A 19,954-nucleotide genomic window follows, 5' to 3' on the forward strand; every position below is an offset into this window, starting at 1 on the left:
TCCTAAACACTTGACCTAGAGGCTCAGAATTCCATATCCTGCTGGTACCACCTCATCCAACCTTCTCATCAATCGACTAGATATTGCCTCCTACATATTCCATGAGTATTAACCACTTCAATGCCCCAGCTAATGCCATTTTTCTCTCCTAAATTATACTCCTCCTTCCTTGTATTTGCTTAAACCTGTACTTGCTTTAAGTCTTCAGAGAGAATTCCTACCTTCATTCCTAACCAGTGGGTTGCCTGTTTCCTGAAGCCCCAGCCTTCTGTGATGATATGCTCTTCCAATCCTTGTACCAGTTATTGTGTCTCCCACTCATTAGCTCTTATAATCTAGATTACTGTTTGTAATTTTTATTTTTTCCCCTGAATACATAACTAGATTCTAATACTTTTTATATATTCCACACCTAGCAAAATGTCTACATTTAACATACTACTAAGCCCTAAAGACAGTCCTGAGACGCTACTGCTGCTATACTAATACCACTGATGATAATATCAGTGATGATGGCGTGACCGTCATGGTTACCGCTAAGGCCACAACAGCTACCAAGCACCAGCGAGTGGGGAACCAGATCTAAGAATTCTAGGAAAACATATGAATTATTATTTTTACTGCCAGTTCAGCTATATACACATAATTTACAAGTCTTCTGAGTCCCGTTAAAATCACCCAAGGGAAATGACATTTTAAAATGTGATGTGTAGACATTTTACATGTCTAAAAATTTATTAGAAACAGAGTATCATACAACACAGTGAGCCCTGGCTATTCCTCTTGATTAAGTAAGCTACAGGATTTTAAGAAAACCTGAGTTTTCAATTCTTTATCTGTAACGTGACAGACATTCCTTATGTTTCCTTTCTTGAATAGTTGAAAAGATTTAATAAAATAATGTATATGAAAGTGCTTTAGAAATTGTAAATAAAATAGATCATTATGTTAAGAAACTCATTCAAAATTGTACTATTTTCCTTGTGGACCTTCAAAAACTACACAGAAAACACGGGAGAATAGGTTGTACAGTCATTAATGTTCCTCATAATTATATTTGAATCCTGCTTGTATGTTTCTAATAGACTTTTATGACTTTGATGTCACATGACCTTAAGGAAATTTTGAGTTCCAAATGAGACAGGCATGATTCAGCACATTGTTGCAGGGAAAAGAATGCCAGCTAAAATGAGTGCAACTGAAATGAAAGCACTTTTAACACAGGCTTTCTTCTACACAGCAATTTACCAGGAGCTATCCATTTAGTACGCAATGTTAATTTTCAGCAAAACTTTCTTCTAATTAGCAGGTATGCAATGATTTCAAAGAAGCAAGACAAAGCTAATGCCCACAGTGTCGAGACATTATTTTTAGTTTCTTCAGCCTTACAGGTTGCATTGCTAGATGTATTGTGAACTATGTCGACTTTTTTGAGAAAGACCCAAAGGTCTTTGAGCGAAGTGGACAGAAAAATGCAGATGGTGGCCATCACCATCATCGTCATCATCATCATCACCAACACAAGGTTGTTTACAAGGGAGAAAAATCCAATTTTAAAGGAAATTGCTAACTTACTGTGCTTTGCAAGAACAGATTCAAAATGAATTGCTTGCAATTTAGGGGGGACTGTTAACAAGTCTGCTTTCAGCTTTACCAAGAATTTGGAAGTACAGTATATGTCATGAAATACATTTTTTATCTAAAGAGCATCCGATTAAAAAACACACACACACACACCACCACAATACTGGCTTGCTCTCTGACACCTTTCTGCATCCTTCCAAGATTCTGCTGATACTGAAGAAGCAAATTCCATCAATTACTAAGCCTTTGCTGGGCATCCACTATAAGCATAGCACGGTGCTAAAAGCGCTGGAGAATACCAAGAAGTGGGACTGGCTCAGCTCATGGGAGCCTTAAAGCCCATTTGAAGGATGGGGTGACACTTAGCCCTCACAGAACCGTTGGGGACAGTGCTATGCTGAGCCATGGGGTATGAAGTGTAGCAGGAATTTGGAGAGGGCAAGAATTAGCAGGTCTATCTCACCCCCAAGACTGAACTTCTTTGAGGGTAGAGAGATTGTGCCTTAATCGTCTTTCTGTTCAATTCCACCCAACTTCCTCTTTCTCTTCCCAGCCTCTCACCCGATTCTCCCCAGAAATGATGTCAGGTTTGGACACAGGAAGCACTTCAAGAAATAAACAAATTCCCATGGACCACCATTTCCTCACCGGTTGCCTTATTGAGATTTTACAATTCTGAACCCTGCCTCCAGGGTGTGTGCAGGGTTTTTTTCCTTCCTCTTGGAGTCTTTTCTCAGCTCTCATTTCTTAGGGTTACACCCACACACTCCCTCCCCTTCCCCTGGGACAGTTGGCCTTAATTCAAAAGGCCCAATCTTTCTAACCATAGGCATGGCCCCAGCTGCATAAGCCCCAACACAAGGCTTTTCTGCTGCCTGAAGCACAGAGCCAGCCTCAGAGGAGAGATGGAAGGACTCCGGCAGCACCCTGGCCCTCCCCATTCATCAGCATTTATGGGGTGGCCACAGAACTAATCTCTCAAACCAGGATACTTGTGAGAATGAAAGGAGGGTGCTGCCGACATGGAGAGAAGCTCGATCGAAGGCCCCCAAGAAGAGTAAGCTAAGAAGCAACAGTGAGGTTAGCCTGTAGGACAGGTCATCCTCATAAACAGTGCACCTTCCTGGGATGATGTCGAATTAGAGTAGAATGGAAGCCCAGGGTTCAAGTGTCCATGAGCCCAGTTAATACAGGGCATGGACTCCCAAAAATGGTGTGGAAAGCATGAAAACTTCTTACCCGTTTTATGCATAAAGCACAGATATACATGAAACATATAGAAAGATACAATCTCTTCTGCAGTATTAAAACTTCATGGATATAGAAGGTATAATTGAACGCATTCTTAAAAATTATTTTAAAATATCAAAAACAAAAAACAAACAAAACAAACAAAAAAACCAAACTTCATGGAAAGGGATGTGATTGGGAGAAACTGTCTTAAAAACTCCATAGGGGGTCAATAATGAAAAAAAAAAAAGAGAAACACTGATACAGGAAAATACCCCAGATTGAAGTCCAAGAGATAATAGGAACTTGGAAGAACAGGGGCTGTTAAATCCATAGCGTCTGAGATTAAAAAGAAAGGAATTTTTGCATGACCATGAACCTGCCACAGTCTGGAGGTGGCCATGCGGAAACATAAGGAGGCAGTCATTGCAGGCACGGCGTGGGACAGTGAGCTGCGTGCACACTGACAGCCATGGGGAAGTCCCATCTTGGGACAGGGCCAGATTTCCATTGAAGTAAAACATTGAAGTGTGTGTTTTGCAAAGATTGAATACAGGGCATGCTTATTTGCAGCGGAATAGGGTTTCAATGGAATCACGTGACGACGAAATCCAAATGGTTATCGTTTTGCACAAATGTTCCCTTACCTGAAATATTGCTCTTATACTACCAGGTGGCTGCTGAAATTCATCAGAGGCTCCTAGACGAAGAAAAAGAAAACCAGCTATCAGAAACAAAAGAAAAATCTCCTCAGATGAGTGCAAATAAAAAAGCCAAAAAGGAACAACCCAAGAAAAAAAAGGAGGACAAAAAAGAAAAAGGTACTCATGGTTTAGCATCCAGAATCATGGACGCTTAAAACTCTCGTTAGTAGAAAACCAGCATTTAACCAAGCACACCGGCCTGTAAGCCACTAGAAGGCTATTCATTGGGTTTAACTTCTAGACACAGGCTTCTCTGAACTATGGTGTTCGTTGGCAAATCATATTGCATACCAGTCGCACCTAACTTGTTTGTCTGAATAGCCAAGTATATTCAGGGTAAAATTAACCTCAAAGACAGTTTTGAACTTGTTAAAACAATTCCAAGGTGACACTATGTAATCTGAAAAGTGTGTGCAAAGGGACTGATACTTGCTACAGTAAACAAGAGAAGTTTAAAAGTTAATTATATATGCAGAGGGTGCCAAAAAAAAGTATACACATTTTAAGAAAGGAAACTGTATTAACATTGTAATACTCAATATATACCGATAACAGAAAATGTGAAGTCAGATGTGAATTTGACTTCTGCAATTACAAGAGGCGCTCCAAGTGGTAACCATCAGCGTCCAGACACTTCTGAGTACGGTGAACTACTGCTTGAGCAACGTTGACCAAAGTTTCCATTTGTGTACATGTTTTTGGCACCCCTGGTATATACGTAAGTTTAAGGTTCAATTCCAAGTATAATTCAAATTTCAGGTTTTATTCAAGCAATTCCTTCTCTCCTAGAATCCTCCTGTATAAATCTCTGCCTCAGAGGCACAATGGGAAGAAGGAAAGAAAAATCAGGTTAGAAGAGACCACTGGTTAACCTCAGGGATAAGCTCTGCCACAAACATTATCCTCCCCTCGGAATGTTTCCACTTGTACAGTTTTGAAGTGACTTGAGGCAAGAGAGAAAGAGATGGAAGGACTTGAGCAAAAGTCACGCCATTCATCAATTGCTCACAGTATTTGTTAGGCACCTGCTACGTGAAACACTATGATGAGTGTTAAGGACACAACGCTAAACTTAAAAAAAAAAAAAAAAAAGAAAGGGAGGAAGGAAGGAAGGAAAGAAGGAAGGAAGGAAGGAAGGAAGGAAGGAAGGAAGGAAGGAAGGAAGGAAGGAAGGAAGGAAGAAATGTGTCCTGCCCTGTAGACCTGTACTCTAGCAGCAGAGATAGACATTTGACCAATCATTGCTCTTTGGTAGGGGAGGCACAAGTCCCTTGAGTGAGGTCACCTCACTCCACCTGAGGAGATAAGCAGACACTTCCTAGATGGAGTACATTTAAGCAGCTGTGAGTAGGAGTTAAGACAAAGCCCTGAGGATGGAAAGGGGTAGCGGATGAAGTGAGGATGGTGGCACTTGAAGCGAAGGGAAGAGTAGCACCACAGTAGAGATCACTCCATCTCAAATGATAAAAATAAAAGATATAAGTGTCATTTGAAGGAAATGTTTCAATTTACTTTAATGGAATAGTCAGTTGAGTCCAACGTCTTAATTTTGCCAATAATAAAACAGAAATCCAGAGCGATTAAGCTTCCTTTCATCTGTAACTTATACATACATCCACTATTGCAATTAACACATCTTATTACGATTTCTTTGTTAACATTTATGTCTTCCTCAAAATATTTGAACTCCCGGAGGTCAGACCTTCCAGAATGATTTATTGAACTAAGTAGAATGATACAAACTAGGCCTGCAACGAGACTCACACTGCTAAATTCTCAAATACTGCCAAATTCTTATTTTCTAATTCTCTTATGTAATCACCGAAGTACTTGTGGTTATGTTAGTTAAAAGATAATTAAGTAGATTACAGATTCTTGACCATCAGCTACATTTCAGCCAGATTGTCTTGAGGTTATCTTCTGTCTTTTCTTGATGAGGACCTCAGAAACACTTGGCTAATACAAGTAACTTTTAAGGAGAGGTACTTCTTCTGCTATTGGCTTATGGCATCCATGGTATGGTGGGGTTTCCTAATTTCTGTCCACAAAGTCTGAATTGCACCCTCTTTGGAGTCGCTAACTCTGTCTGTGCTTGCTGCATGACTCATTTTCCCATGATGCTACATAAATGGGACATATTTATGTGCGTCTACCCCAGATACCACATGGAGAATTCTCAACAAAAGACTATCAGCACTCCATTACTCACGCTGTCAGGACCACGGTTTCTCCTTTCCAGATATCACTCGAGATTTATAGCTCCACACATTTCACTTTGTACTCATTTTCTCCAAGTACCATGTGTGTACCCTGGTATGTTGTAAGTTTACTCAGTGTCTTTCATTGCCATTTCAGGTAAATCACCACCTATAGCAGAAGCCAGTCCTGTAACAGTGACACCAGAGGAGACTGACAACATGGAAAAGAAAAATGAACTGAGACTCAAAATAAAGGAAGAGCATCTTGCTGCCCTGCAATTTGAAGGTAGCAATTGGAAAGAACTAAGATGATACTTTTCAGTAGAAAATAGACCAGTTGGCAAACAGCCCACAGCCGCTCAAACTACGTCTATGAGAACACAAGGCCAACTGAATGAGAAGTATGGCATTCAATTGGTTGTTTTCACGTGACCCTGTGAAATCTAAATTTGACTCTTATAGGACTCTTATATTTGTCTGCTAGGATCTCAGAGAGTTGAAGAAGAGATGAGGAGAGCACCCGCAGTAATTAAAATCTTAAAGAATAGAAACAAACAAAGAATAATTTAGAGGTGGCATGATTTTACAGATTGAAAGAAGGCTTGAGGCTACATAAGTGGGTGGTTTTATATTATAATAAGTATAATTTAGGCCTCTCATTAGAAGAATAAACCCTGTCCAAAGGTGAACAGGCCCTGAAAGTGGGTTCGTGGGAGCAGAGGCCGTCAAAGAGCCAATCACGGGTCAAGAATGTTCCAGGGCCTTCTTCTGTGTGCGTATGGGAAGGACTCCACAATACTGCCTCCTGCTGGCTCCTCAGGTTGTCCCATAATGCAATGCAAAGTAGAATTTTAAAAGATCAGGAAACCAGCAAAAGTATTCTAACTGGAAAGAAACCATGGTCAATATATTAGATGACAAAACCATAAAATTGCAGCATAGGGTCAGCTGGGGCACTTTAACGGTCATCACATTAATGACCGTTAGCGCTTTTTTTATTATTAGTTTCAGGTGTACAAAACAATGTAATAATTAGACATTTATCGTTTATATCCCTCACATAGTGATAACCCCCCTTCCCCCATCCACTACCCCTCTGACATCGCACACAGCCATTATATTTCCACTATCTCTATTCCTAATGCTGTACTCCATTTCTGTATATATACAATTTTATATGTATATAAAATTGTAGTTGACATTCATTATTGTTCAGCATCAGCTTCAGGTGTACAGTGCAGTGATCAGGCATTGACATCATCCCTGAGGTGGTCTCCCTAGTTAGCTCCTAACAAGGCTTTCCATCCCTGGCTGCTTTCCTCTTGTCCTCTCCCCAGCCTACTACCACCGGCTTCCGTAATCTCAAGAGGAAAATCTGAAGTAAATTGAACACAGGAGAATCTGTGAGGTCAGGGAAGGCAGGACACAGCTTTTCCCCCACTGCCTATCCCACCTCTGCTTTAAAAATGCCTCACCTTTCAGTTCTTCAGTACGTGATCCCCGCTGTGCCTCAATTCCCATTCAAATAAATATTTACTGAATTCCCACTATATGCCAGGCCCTGCAGTAGTTGCTGGAAACACACACACACACACACACACACACACACACACACACACACAAAAAAAAACAATCTGGAGGAAGAGAAATGCAAACAACTCCACATAATACTCTAATATTGGAGGCTGGATTATAGGACAAAGGGCACATGGGGAGAGTCAAGAAAGACTTCCCAGCAGGCGATTTAAGGCTTCAGCAGAAGTGAAAGAATGTGGAGAAGTTCTCCCTGGGGACAAATGCAGCAGGGATGGGAGGGGAGAACAGGTGACCTGCTCCTGAGTCTTATGCATATTCTGGGAAAGAGTGACCAGGGACAGGGGGAGACCACATCATGGAGGGACATAGACCCTGCCTAGAAAGTTACATTTTCTCTCATGGCAACCAGGAGCAAGGAAATAATTCTGAGCATAAAAGCGACAGTGATCACATGTGCAGGTGAGACAGTGCAGAGCTGGGTTTGCACTTGAGGTGGGGAAAGGAACGTACAAAAAGCAGGACTGAGGTGATTGCGGTAGTTCAGATGACAGAAAATCCGTGCCCAAACTAGACCAGTGACAATGGAGAAAGCAAAGAAGAAAGGTCAAAACGATATTTTACAGGTACAATCCACAGACCTTATTGTTTGCCAGGGACAGCAATGGGCCCTGGGACACATAGGCTTGACCTCGTTTCCCCAATGCTGAGAAAGATGATGGCATTGCCGTCTTAAAGTTCTAAAGTAGAAAGACCATCAAGAGACTTTGCACCCTTTTGAAATTAGGAAATTATCTATTAGTGTTTTTCCATTCCAATTTTTCAAAGAGCATATTGCTATAAAGTATGATACATGTAAAAGCTCTATAGTTGGGGTTGAAATAAACTGTCAAATGACTCTAACACATACTACATTTTGCTTCTCAATGAGATGGACGGGTATTACTTATCTATATTGGTATGTTAAATGTGTACCTAAAACTTCACAAATTGAGGCATGGTTGGTTTAAAATTGAATTCAGTTCATCAGGAAATGCATGTACATACAATACACTTAAAAATCTTTATTTCTCTTTTTAAATAGAGAGAGCCACACAGTTTCGACTTGAACTGATAAAGACAAAAGCATTGGCTTTCCTTGAAGATTTAGTGACAAAGATGGTTGATGTATATAAACTCATGGAAATGTGGCTTGGTGAGAGATACTTGAATGAAATGGCCAGGTAAAATGCTGCCTGACTTTTAAAAAATACACTTTGTTGATTCCTGAAGACCAAAATTGGCAAAGGTTAAGGTATATACAAGTGTTAATTACATTTATAAATAGAAATTTTGACCTTTTAGGAAATCACATGTACATTTGTATTGACTCTTTTCAAACAGTTAATCACGTTTCAAAGGGTTGAATTGCAATATCCAGTTTTGCACATTATTTGAGTTTGGTTTTTACATTGCTCAATGAGGACCTTAGTGTACAAGGTAAGATTTTAGATAACTTTAAAGTATTTTTCAGAAGTAAGATAATATTTCATTTATTTCTCATGCCAGACTTATTATTAGTCAGGGCCAATTAATGGGAGATTAAGAAGTCAGTGACTGGAACGTTTCACCAGTTAGGCTGAGTCCCTTGAAAGAGTAACACCCTGTTCTGTTTTTCTGCTGGGTTCCAAAGGCTTTCCAGACTCTCATTGCTAAGAGTCTCATCCTCTTAATTCTCCCTTAAAAGGCATGAAGAGAACGCTCAGCAGAGTGGAAAGAACCCTTATCTGAGAGTCAGGAGGCCTGATCATCCAGGAAACGGGGGTTCTCTCATTGTCCACACATTAGCAGTGTGCCTAATTGTTTCCGCCTCTCGCGCTTCATCTATAAAAGGAAACGCTCCAACCAGGGTATTTCACAGGTTTCTACTAGATCTAGATTTTGTGATACACTACAGTTTGCAATAAACATTTACTGAAAATTTGGAAGTTGCTACAATACATAGAATACAGATGGCAAGTATTCTCAGAAGCAACAACTGCCATCTAAGAGATGGTTGCTATGGTTTGATTTCTCCAATGCTTGTCTCATAATGAAAGTTCTGTTGTAAAATCTTCAGCCTAGTTGTTTATATCTGTTGCTTTACAGTAACACGCACACATACACACAAGCGTGCGTGCACACACGCACCCTCAGCCTGGTGACCTTACTGCAGTAATGTTTAAAACAATTGGAGTATTGAATCGCCAACTCAGTTACTCAACAGTGTCATAGACGTGTGTTCAGTTCTGTTCTCTGCCTGTCGCTTACAAATGAAAAGACATCTTCTTCATTCTTAGGATTCACAGCTCCCAGCCATGTGGCCATCAAATGTAAATGCTTCTTATTTTTATCAGAGGTCCCCCTATTTCTCAGGTGTAGAATTCTTTAAAGAATTTTTGCAATAACCAAAAGAGAAACGGTCCTAGATTTTGACTTCCTGTGGCCACATGTACATATATATCCAAAACCTCTCAATGTGGCCACAGGAAGTCAAAATCTAGGACTGCTCAGCTCTGCTCTCTGTTTTGGTTATTGCAAAAATTCTCTAACAGTTAAAAAACCCAGGAAGAGCTTCAAATCCCTTTTCATTTCCCTAGCATTTTTCTCCTCCCATTCTTGATTAAGTAACTCTTGGTAACCTCCCACTAGATGGTGCACTTATTTTGATGTGCTGGTTATGGCTTCATCTCAGTCTACATCTGGAGTCTCTCCTCATTCACTGTTGTAAACTCAGTAGTTTATCCAATGCCTTTCTCCTCTGGCCTCGAGCACACAAACACCATCAAATATAAACTAACTAGAGAAGACATACTCTGTGGACACTCACAAATACAGCATCCTGGGGTTGAATTCAAGGGTGTCTTTTGAAAGAAAGCAACTAATACTAACTTTTAAATTTTCAGTCTGTGAGTATTTCAGTATTCCTGAGTTATGTAAGAGCAGATGAGCAGATTAAAAATGCATTTTTCTGCCATGTTCAATCTTTATTGCAAGATACAAACAAGATACTTTCAGTAGTACCGTGATATTATATTAATACTTATTCCCGCATAAAACTTCTCTGGCCTTTAAAAGGGTTTTTAATTGAGGCCATAACTATAATCCCCAGTTGAGCTAAATCTATGCCCTATGTGATTTCACTTTAATAACCATTAGGTGTTCAGTTATGTGTTATTGGCTCCATTGCAAAGATAATGAAATTCAGAGACCTCAAGTAACTTACCCAAGGACCTAGAGAGTGTCCTGGAATGAGAATTCAGCTTCCAGCGCTTTTTCCACTGAACCACAGTGGTACCTAACTATTGCTGCTTATACTTAAATTTATAATGTTTATGTAAATTTGATTCACTTTATAATTTATCCTGATTCCAGATAAATATGTTATTCTAGCAGTCATATTTTACAAGTATTTTTTCTGCCCTATAACCTTATTCTGGTTCATACTTAGAATATAACATCTCTCTTGACATAATCTTTTTACATAGTAAAATATGTTCTACTACTAATATAACCATACTTAATGAAGTCTCTTTTTGTTCATCTTTGTGTATAATGTGTGACTGTTGGCTCTGTTAACGAGCAGGTATTTTGTTTCTAATCGACACTTATTTGTCTGTACTGTCTTTTCACAAATGGGTTTGAAGAGAAATTAGAGTTTTTGAACATATAGATTGAATTGTCTAACTCAGCTATACAATGTGTTAACTTTGCGTGGATATTCAAAAAGCAAAACCCATTAATCTAATAGTATCTCTAACGAGGATAACCCTATTCATTTTTCCACTTTCAGTATAGAAAAATTAACTGAGGTAGCTCGCTATCACATCGAAACATCTACAAAAATTCAGGATGAACTCTATTTAGGCCAAGAAGACTTCTTCATTAATGGTGATATAAAGGTCTTCCCAGATCCTCCCCTTCCGCTACGTCCTCCACCCGTAGAAAAGGAAGAAAATGGCACTTTGACCATCGATCAGCTTGACAATCTTCGAGATCAGTTCTTAGATACAGCGCCCAAAGGTAGGGAAAATAATTATTATGCAAAGAGCATAAAAAAGGTCCAGATCAACCAGGCTGTCAATCATTTGCCCACGAATATTAATAAAATCAGCCCTTTGGGATTACATGGCACAAAAATGAGCCCTTGCTTTGTTCTAGTTTATCTCATATTTACTTCAGCCAACATAGATCTGAATTAAGCAAACGGGAAAAACAGTGTCTAATACTTTGGCAGTGCGGTGATCCTCATTCCTGGCAATTCTGCTCTCCTGCCTCCCCTGCACCTGGCCGGCAAGTTGGTAAATTTGAGTATTACTCCATCTGGCAATTGAGTCAGGGCCTTTGTGTGTATTTCTAGTTTAAGTTTTGTATTGGGATTATGAATTTGTATTGGTGGAAGTGGATTTTGAAAATTATCAACCACTCATAATCTCTTTCAGAATGGACCTTAGTATTCATGATGATAACCATCATATGTCTTGGCTCCAACTTCAAAACCAGAGTTTGTATTCCAACTAAAAGTTAAAAAATGAATAAGAAATAGCAGCTATAACTTGACATGTGTATATTTTAGCAGATTAACTCTAGAAGCCCTGGGGACTAAAAGATGTCAACTGATTTATCTACTTTCAGAGTATGGCAGAAATACAACAGCTTTCAAGGTCCAGTCTAAAAAGGAAGGAAGGGAGAAGAAAGAGAAGGACAGAGATACATTAAAAAAAAAAAAAAAAAAGTAGATGATGTAAAAAGAAAACCACTTGCCCTAGGGGCTTAGATTGGAGTTTGAAAATGCAAGCAAAAATGTAGACAATAGAAACGTCTATCTAGGTTCTTTCTGGAACAGAATATGAACTTTATAAAAGTGCTCAAGAATGCAGAGCCAAGGGGAATCAGTGCGCAATGAGGTTGGTCAGGGAAAATTTTGTGGGGCGATAATTTGGAGGGAGGAACTGAAAAAAGAGTGCTTTGATGGCAAAGATACAGAGGATATTTAGAGTGAGCAAAACAGTCACTAGGAAACATACAGCTATGAGGCATGAGTACAGATGTTGCAGGAAAGGTCAGAAGCCTGCTCTGCTTCTCCTCCACATCTGCAGGAGCTTCAGGCAAACAGATGGGGAGGCTTGCTCTGTCTGGGGAACCACCTCCACCCACCCCAGCGGGGCACTTAACCCAGATTTAACAATAACAGTTGGAGTTAATGCAGAACTTACAAGGCTATGTAATACTGTGGGACTTGGGGATCTACATGGTTCAAAATGAGTTATGGTCTATGAGCAAACAGTTTGAACTCTTTTCATTAGTGTTATCTCAGTTATACCATTTGAAAAAATATCTATTGCATATGTTGCTCTTTTAAGTACGTGTAACATACTTAGCACAGTACTGGGTAGTCTATCAATAGAAGTAATATTCTTTGTTATCATTTTTGCTAACGTTATAAAGGGAAAGCAAAATAATAATCATTCCATTTTCTGCATCCCAGAGTCACAGAATTAGAGGTTCTCTCATGACATCTTCAGAGTCAGGCTACAAATGTTGACAGTGCCCCTCCCTGAGGAAGTCCAATAAATACCACGCACCCCTGCTCCCCATTTCACCTGGCCCCAAAAAACATTCTCTGACTTTCATTTTTCTTCCTCCGTTCTGTGATTGTTCTTCACTGCCTTAAATGATACACCCTGAAATGAAGTTTTTGTCATATTCCTTCCAAGAATTTGCAAACAATATGTTATGATACCTTGCATTTACCCTAGAACTCTACAATTTCAAAACATGATCTTAGTTGAAGTGATAGCAGCTTTGAAAGTACGGAGCAACTGGCTAAATGTGCTAAATTTCTAAATGTGTGATCCTACAGAACTTGCTGCTTGAACTGGAAAATAGCTATTATTATTTCTAAATCGAAAATAAATGAGCATTTCCTTATACTATTTCATGTACGCCAACACAACCGATGATATCTAAGATGCAAACTTCAAGTTCACTAAAACACATATTCAAGTAAGATGAACAGATGGATTTTTTGGAAGCAAACATACATATTTGCACATAACTGTCATTTATGTCACCAGGCCCACAGTAAGATTTTTTAGCAAATCTACAAGTAGCGTTAATGTCATTAAGTTATACTTTGTAACTTTTGTTTATACTACATAAATAAAAATTATGGAGGGAAATGGATAATCTTTGCTTAAACCAAACAAATCTTTGCTGGATACTTCAAATACTTGTGAGTAGCAACTGTCAGGATATAAATGGAAAGAACTAAAGATTAAGGACTTTTCTGCTGAGTATAAGTTAATCCACTTGAAAATTAAAAGTCTTCATTGAAATAGTTCTTACTAAAGATAATGTGAAGTTGAAAATGCATCACATACTTTAATGTTTATATTCAACACTCCTTTCCTGGTCAAATTCTGCCATTTGTGATGATTCCAAATTTTTGATAAAGGTAGTAATTATATATAAAATACCATTTCTTGATGTTTGTCACAAAGATGCTGGGGAAAAACATGACCTCACGTGTGATAATCATACAAGATTATGCAAAATGCAATGAAACAACTTGTCATGCTAGCATTTTTCTTGCTACTCAGCAAAGGTCCATACTTTAGAATCTTACAAGCAGCTTAAGTAAAAGACAGCCACTGAATCTACAAGGTGTTCTTTCCATTGACTGCCCCAGGAACCACTCCCATGAGTATACTCCCAGCAGAGAGGGGATTTAGTGAGTATTTTCTGAATTATAACAATAGACAAAATTGGCGTCAGGCCCTATGTGTCAAGCCCCATTTCCCTGTTAATTCACTTCTTACCTATGGCTGGATGAGTAAGAAGACCCATCCATGGGTAAGAAGAGTTAGGCAGTTCTTTTTAAATCTGCCTCTTATCAAATGACTGTAGTATGATCTTGGGCAAGTTCTGTAACCTCTCTCTGTGTCCCTTTCCTCATCTGTAAAATGGGGTAATTCACGGGGTTGTTATATGAGTATTGACGTAATTGATATATGTAAGTGTCTGGTAAATAGAATGTGCAATTTAAGTGTGATATAAGCCATTATCACTGCATTGCTTACTTATGGTAATATCACATCATTGTACAAAATGTAGCACTATACAGCACTGATGCAAACTTCTTATTATCCAAAATGTTCGCTCAGCATCCTGCGGTACACATACCCTAACAGCCCTTGCAGCATTACCCCAGAACACTTCCCCCCAAAAAAAAACAAAAAAATTCACACTACCTGGTAAAGCTAAACCATGAAGTGTGTGGCTCCCCTGGGACCGCAAACATCCATAACAAAACACTCATCTTGTGTACTGCAGTGAGCTCTGGTAGGTACAGCTTGTCTCTGAACAGCAAGTGCCAAGCACATCAGGAAGACAGCCTTTCTCCAAGGGAAGCACTTTGGAGTCTGTAGAAACTAGAACACTTGAGCAATGTGCTTTTGTCCCCACATAAGCCATAAGAACTTCTTTTTCCTGTCAGCCCATCAGTACTCCAAGCAATGTCTGTAACGACAGTTCATAGCTACTTTGGCTTCTGCTGAGAGGCTATCTGGAGAGAACAAAGTTCAGCAAATTCTGTACCCTCACTCCTTCTTCAAGAGAGACAGCATTTAGTTGTTCAAGACGTGTGACATTCTTCTAAAAAGTGACAAGGAGCCCTCCTGCAAACCCCTCCTCCTGGAGACCCTTAGAATCAGTGACTGGTCTCAGAGACAGAGGACACAAATTCAGACCTCTAGGCTGTAGTGGCTCAGCTAGATCATTCAGCTACATGGTCTTTACAGGAATTCGAGGAAGGAAGAAGTTACTGCCACGTGTGTGGATCGGCACAGGAGTTAGCCTGTAGGAAAGTTTCAGCCAGCACTTTCTAGGAAGAGAAGCAGGGACAGGGTATTCCAGGCACAGGGAAACTGGAGTAGACATTGAGATTTTGAGGCGGCATGACATATTTAGGGAACAGCAAGCAGACCTGCTGGGACATGAAGCAGGAGGTGAGGACCACAAAGAGGTTGTGGTCAAGTTGTGAAGTTTCAAGCAGCTGACAAAGGACACACAGCTGGGCTCAATGGCGTTTAGAGCCCAGGGATATGGAAAATGGATTAGAGGAAGGTGGAGACTATGAGAGCAGCAGACGCTACTCTGCCCCTCTACAAAGCCTCTACCAACAGAGAGGAGTGAGGAGATCTGGGTGGTTGCCGGAAAGGAGTAACTAGAAAGTTCTGTGGGTTTTTCTAGGCTTAGCATCTCTGAGAAAATTATAAACATATGATAGTCTATATTTGCTGGTAAGCAAGTCCCATATTTTTATTTGAAAAGTAATTAAATTTGTCTGTCATTTACACAAATCAAGAAATATAGGAAGGTCTCTTAGGAAAGGTATGATAGAAGAAGGATTGATGTTATTAACAGGAATATGTTGTCAGGTAGCAAAATCGAAGGATTACAGCAAAAAACGAGTGTGGGCTTTCATATGCCCGAAGGTTCTCTCCGTGGGTGAACTCCTTCCGTTAGATCAGAATCAGGTCACGGAAATGCAGTGGTAAATCTAGAAGACTTTGGACCTGGTAAAACTGTCTGTGGGCAGTTTCAGGTGTTGCTTCAGGAAGAAACATTTTCTCACAAAGCCAGAGAATGTACATGGGGCAAGTGAATGTATGTGCTCAGAATTCAAGGTAACATTTTCTAGAAAACTTGTCCATAAAACTGAAAATAGCAAAGCTAGCTAAATCAGTAGTGAGAGTTAAAGTCCTTTCCTTTAGCAATAAGAAACTTCATTTTTCATGCATTCATTCAGTTATTCACCAACATTTCTATGTATAGAGCAGGTACCTCGCCTGCTGCTAAAGGCCTAGTGTGGGAAACTGACAAGTCACCCAATATGTAGGTAAGAAAATGAAGGCATCAAGTGCATGGAGGCTTGTTTTCAATGGGAACAGTAGTGCTCAGGATTTGGGGGGCAAAAAAAGTGTAGGTGGGGGGACCATTTCACAACAACAACTGCAAAAAGACTGATTCAAAGGCAAAATAGAAGTTAGATGCAAACAAGTTAAGAAAGGCAGCGGCAGGTTGACCAATGTCAAAGGTTTTCAATTAAAAGACATTAAGAGATATGAGATCAAGAAAATCAATTTAAAAAGGAGATTTATTTTCTTGAATGTCTACCAAGTGCTTAGCACTCGTCTGGACGTTAGGGACATAAAAGATGTAAGTGTGTTTCTATCAGCAGAGTTTAAAATTTGGTTGAGGAGTCAAAGTCTACGACAGGAAAGCAGTGAAATGAAAGGAAACACTGAGTGTGGCCTCGTAGGTCAACATGAGGTATTTTAATATTATGCTAAGTGAAGTAAGTCAGACAGAAAAAGTCGAGAACCATGTGACTTCACTCATATGTGGGATATAAAACTGAAAGCAACAAAGGAACAAGACAAACAAATAAAGAAACAAAAACTCATAGACACAGACAACAGTTTAGTGGTTACCCAGAGGGTAAGGGGGGAGGAGGCAGGTAGAAGAGAGGTTGAATGGGGTTCAAATATATGGTGATGGAAGGAGAACTGACTCTGTGTGGTGAGCACACAATGTGATATCTAGATGATATATTACAGAATTGTACACTTGAAACCTTACCATTGTCACCCCAATAAATTAAAAAAAAAGAAAAAAATGTATCACACAAACACATATTTCAATATTTCATCATACTATAAAATAGGACAATGTAATGCTCAGCAGTGTCACGAAAGTTGTAAGAGGAAGATAGGTATGTGGTCCAGGCACTCTGCCTTCAGGGAGAAACTGGTATTTTAGGACTTTGTTTTATGTAATTTGTCTTTTTTTGTCCTTCCATCCAAACATATACACATTCTCCTCAGTCAAATTATCAAATGTCTGTCAAAAATGAGACCTTTGAGGAAAAAGAAAAAGATGAGGCATGAGGCACAGCTGCTTTACAAAACCACCTGGGACGGGACTCAGAGCCTGACACCCTTTCTGTAACATGGTGGCCCCACCACCACCGGAGAGGGCGGGGCTGAGGTGGGAGGGAACAGACGTCCAAGGCAAATTTTGCAGACACGCTGCCGTGCATGTTCTATTATCCTTTTTTGGTCACCATGGGAAGGAAATGATGTCTAAAAGCAGTGCCTGTTATGTATGAAGAAATGGATTCTAGAGTGAAGATGGTCATAGAGCCCTTATGAGAAGCTGGTAATAGTGCAGTATGTAAAAAGGGGGCTGTGGAGTAGGACTTCCTGCTAGTGAACCCCAGCTCCACCACTTATGAGCACTGTGACACTGAACAGATTAATTAATGTCTCTGTGCCTTAGTTTTTTTTTTTTACCCAGAAAATGGTGATGATAGTAATTACTCTATTTTCTTAACTATAAAATAAGAATAGTGTATTATGAGGATTCAGCTATAGAAACCACTTAAAGCACTAACCAGAGTGTCTGATAAGTAGTAGTCACTCACTATAATTTTTCCAGAAATAGTGAGCTAAAGTGGGTGGCAGGCATTAAGCAAAACTGAGGGTAGACATTGGTGAATACTTAAAATAACAATGTAGAGTTATGTTAAAGACAGGAATCCTCCAGACGATGTGAGTCGAGTCACCGAAAGGCAAAAAAAGCCATGGAAGTTTGACCATTACCTTCCCAAGAGGAACAATCAATTTTTGAAAATTTGGCTGAAAAAATACCCTTGGCTTGTGTATGATGAGATACTAAACCTTATGTTCTGCGGCCTATGTCGGAAGCATGGAGTGAAGTCCAGGGGAAATCAAATGAGCTTCTATTATGGCACCGACAATTTCAGCACTGAATTTCTCAGTGCACATCATCTCAGCGAGGCTCATGCCCAGGCTTCATTAAAGGAAGCCACGAGTGCTTCTCCCGTGCACAGAGCCACCACAGAACTGATGGTGAGGGCCATGAGCAAAGTGACCCTCGGGAGAGTCGAGAACTTATTCAGATCATGCCATGCGATCGCCAAGACCGGACGTCCCCTCAAAGATTTTATCTGGATATGCAAGTTGGATGATATGAAGGGTGTTGATATCGGCCCGGTATTCAGAACTAACAAATCGGCAAGAACATTTATGTATTTTATTGCGGAAGTAGAACGGAGACATCTAAGAGAGAAACTAGAAGAAAGTAAATTTTTCTCTGTCATCAGTGATGGAGTCACAGACAGTCCAGTGGAAGGAGCTGAACTTGTCTATGTGCAGTTTGCACAGGCAGGAAAAGTGCATTGCCAAATTGTTGGGGTACAGACAGCAGTAAAAAAGGATCCCCTGGCAATAAAAAATGCCATTGAGAAAACTCTAGAGAGAAGTCTTCAACTTAGGCTGCCGAACAAAGACTGGGCAAAGAAACTGGTTGGTTTTGGAAGCGATGGTGCCCCCGGCTCAGAGGGAGAAAGCAACGGGGTGGCCCTGCTTTTAAGAGAAATTCAGCCACGTGTGCTAACTGTATATTGCTTTGCACATCATCTTGAACTATCTTACAAGGCACTGTTCCAGAGCATTCCCCTGTACAAGGATGTCAGAGACCTTCTTCATAGGGTTTATCACTTCTACCACAGTTCTCCGCATCATAAGAGTTCTCTGGTAACTGCTTTCAAAGGCCTTCACCTTCGTCCCGTGATGCCGTCTCAAGTAGGAGGCAGGAAGTGGCTTCAGGGATTACAGGCAGCCCTCCAGAACTTTCTCAAGGGATATCCTGCGATTGTCCAGCAGCTGCATTCAGTAAGTGATTTTTGAGATGCTACACCATTTCAGTTTTTCTGAATAACAGAATTTTTATCGAGCAAGTTGCAATAATAATCTTGAGAACGATAGATCACTATTTTATTCCCCACCTGTGTTACAGACAGATGAAGATGGAAGTAACACTAGTCACCCGAACGCCAAAGAACTTCTAGAGTTCCTTCTCCAAGCAGACATGGTCAAATTTGTCCATTTCTTGGTGGATGTCATCAATGCGCTTAGCATTCTGTCCCGTGTCGGTAAGAACAGAAATTCTTCCATCGCGGATGTATTTGCCACCGTAGTGTCAACACTAGAAATGCTCAGCATATATCAAACGAGGTGAGGAGTCGGGGATAATCTAAGGGTCTGTCAACAGACATTTCAACTTGGGAAATCATTTGCCAGGTGCTTTATTATTCAATTGTTTGCTTGGGGGACTTTTTTTTTCTCTCTAGACCAGGGCCCAAAGAACGTAGGGTGAATTCAGTGACACACTTTCATGGTTACTGCCTAAAAGGAAAAGGAAACATTTCTGATGTGAGAAACACGGTTTTAACACATCTTATCAAGAGGCTGCGAGGCTGTTTCAGAGATGCCAGCCAAGATGTAGTGAAGGCAACCATGATTGGAAGCTTTAAATTGTGGCCCACAAAGATAAATCAAGGTAGCCTATGTGCACTGACTCTGAACTTTCAGCTCTTTGACTGTCTGTATGAGTGCCTTTCATATATGTGACTTTTCATTTTGTATACTGATGGCAGAATTTGGAGAAAAAGAGGTATCCATCTTGACTGTACATTATGAACCGGTATTAGAAGCTGCCAGTGTGCACATCGATGAACTGGACACTGAATGGAGCATGTTGAAATCAGAGATTTATGCTAGGTAAGCGTAAGTAAACTAGTTGATATTTATAAATATT

General features: G+C 40.0%; 1 protein-coding gene across 4 annotated transcripts in view; it reads left to right on the forward strand.

The window, feature by feature from the left end:
• SPEF2 (sperm flagellar 2) overlaps positions 1–19,954 on the forward strand; it is a 164,581-nt gene that overhangs the window by 115,613 nt on the left and 29,014 nt on the right. For 2 of the 4 annotated variants that reach the window (XM_033111283.1, XM_033111284.1), the window contains 8 exons: positions 3,488–3,635; positions 5,874–6,002; positions 8,334–8,472; positions 11,061–11,290; positions 17,864–19,029; positions 19,154–19,371; positions 19,488–19,696; positions 19,794–19,917. In XM_033111283.1, coding sequence (XP_032967174.1) covers positions 3,488–3,635; positions 5,874–6,002; positions 8,334–8,472; positions 11,061–11,290; positions 17,864–19,029; positions 19,154–19,371; positions 19,488–19,696; positions 19,794–19,917 — 2,363 coding nt within the window. The remainder of the gene's footprint in view (positions 1–3,487; positions 3,636–5,873; positions 6,003–8,333; positions 8,473–11,060; positions 11,291–17,863; positions 19,030–19,153; positions 19,372–19,487; positions 19,697–19,793; positions 19,918–19,954) is intronic. The other 2 variants (XM_033111285.1, XM_033111286.1) reach the window with 1 other exon arrangement.

Source organism: Rhinolophus ferrumequinum, chromosome 7 (genome assembly GCF_004115265.2).
Source record: "Rhinolophus ferrumequinum isolate MPI-CBG mRhiFer1 chromosome 7, mRhiFer1_v1.p, whole genome shotgun sequence".
Lineage (NCBI taxonomy): Eukaryota > Metazoa > Chordata > Mammalia > Chiroptera > Rhinolophidae > Rhinolophus > Rhinolophus ferrumequinum.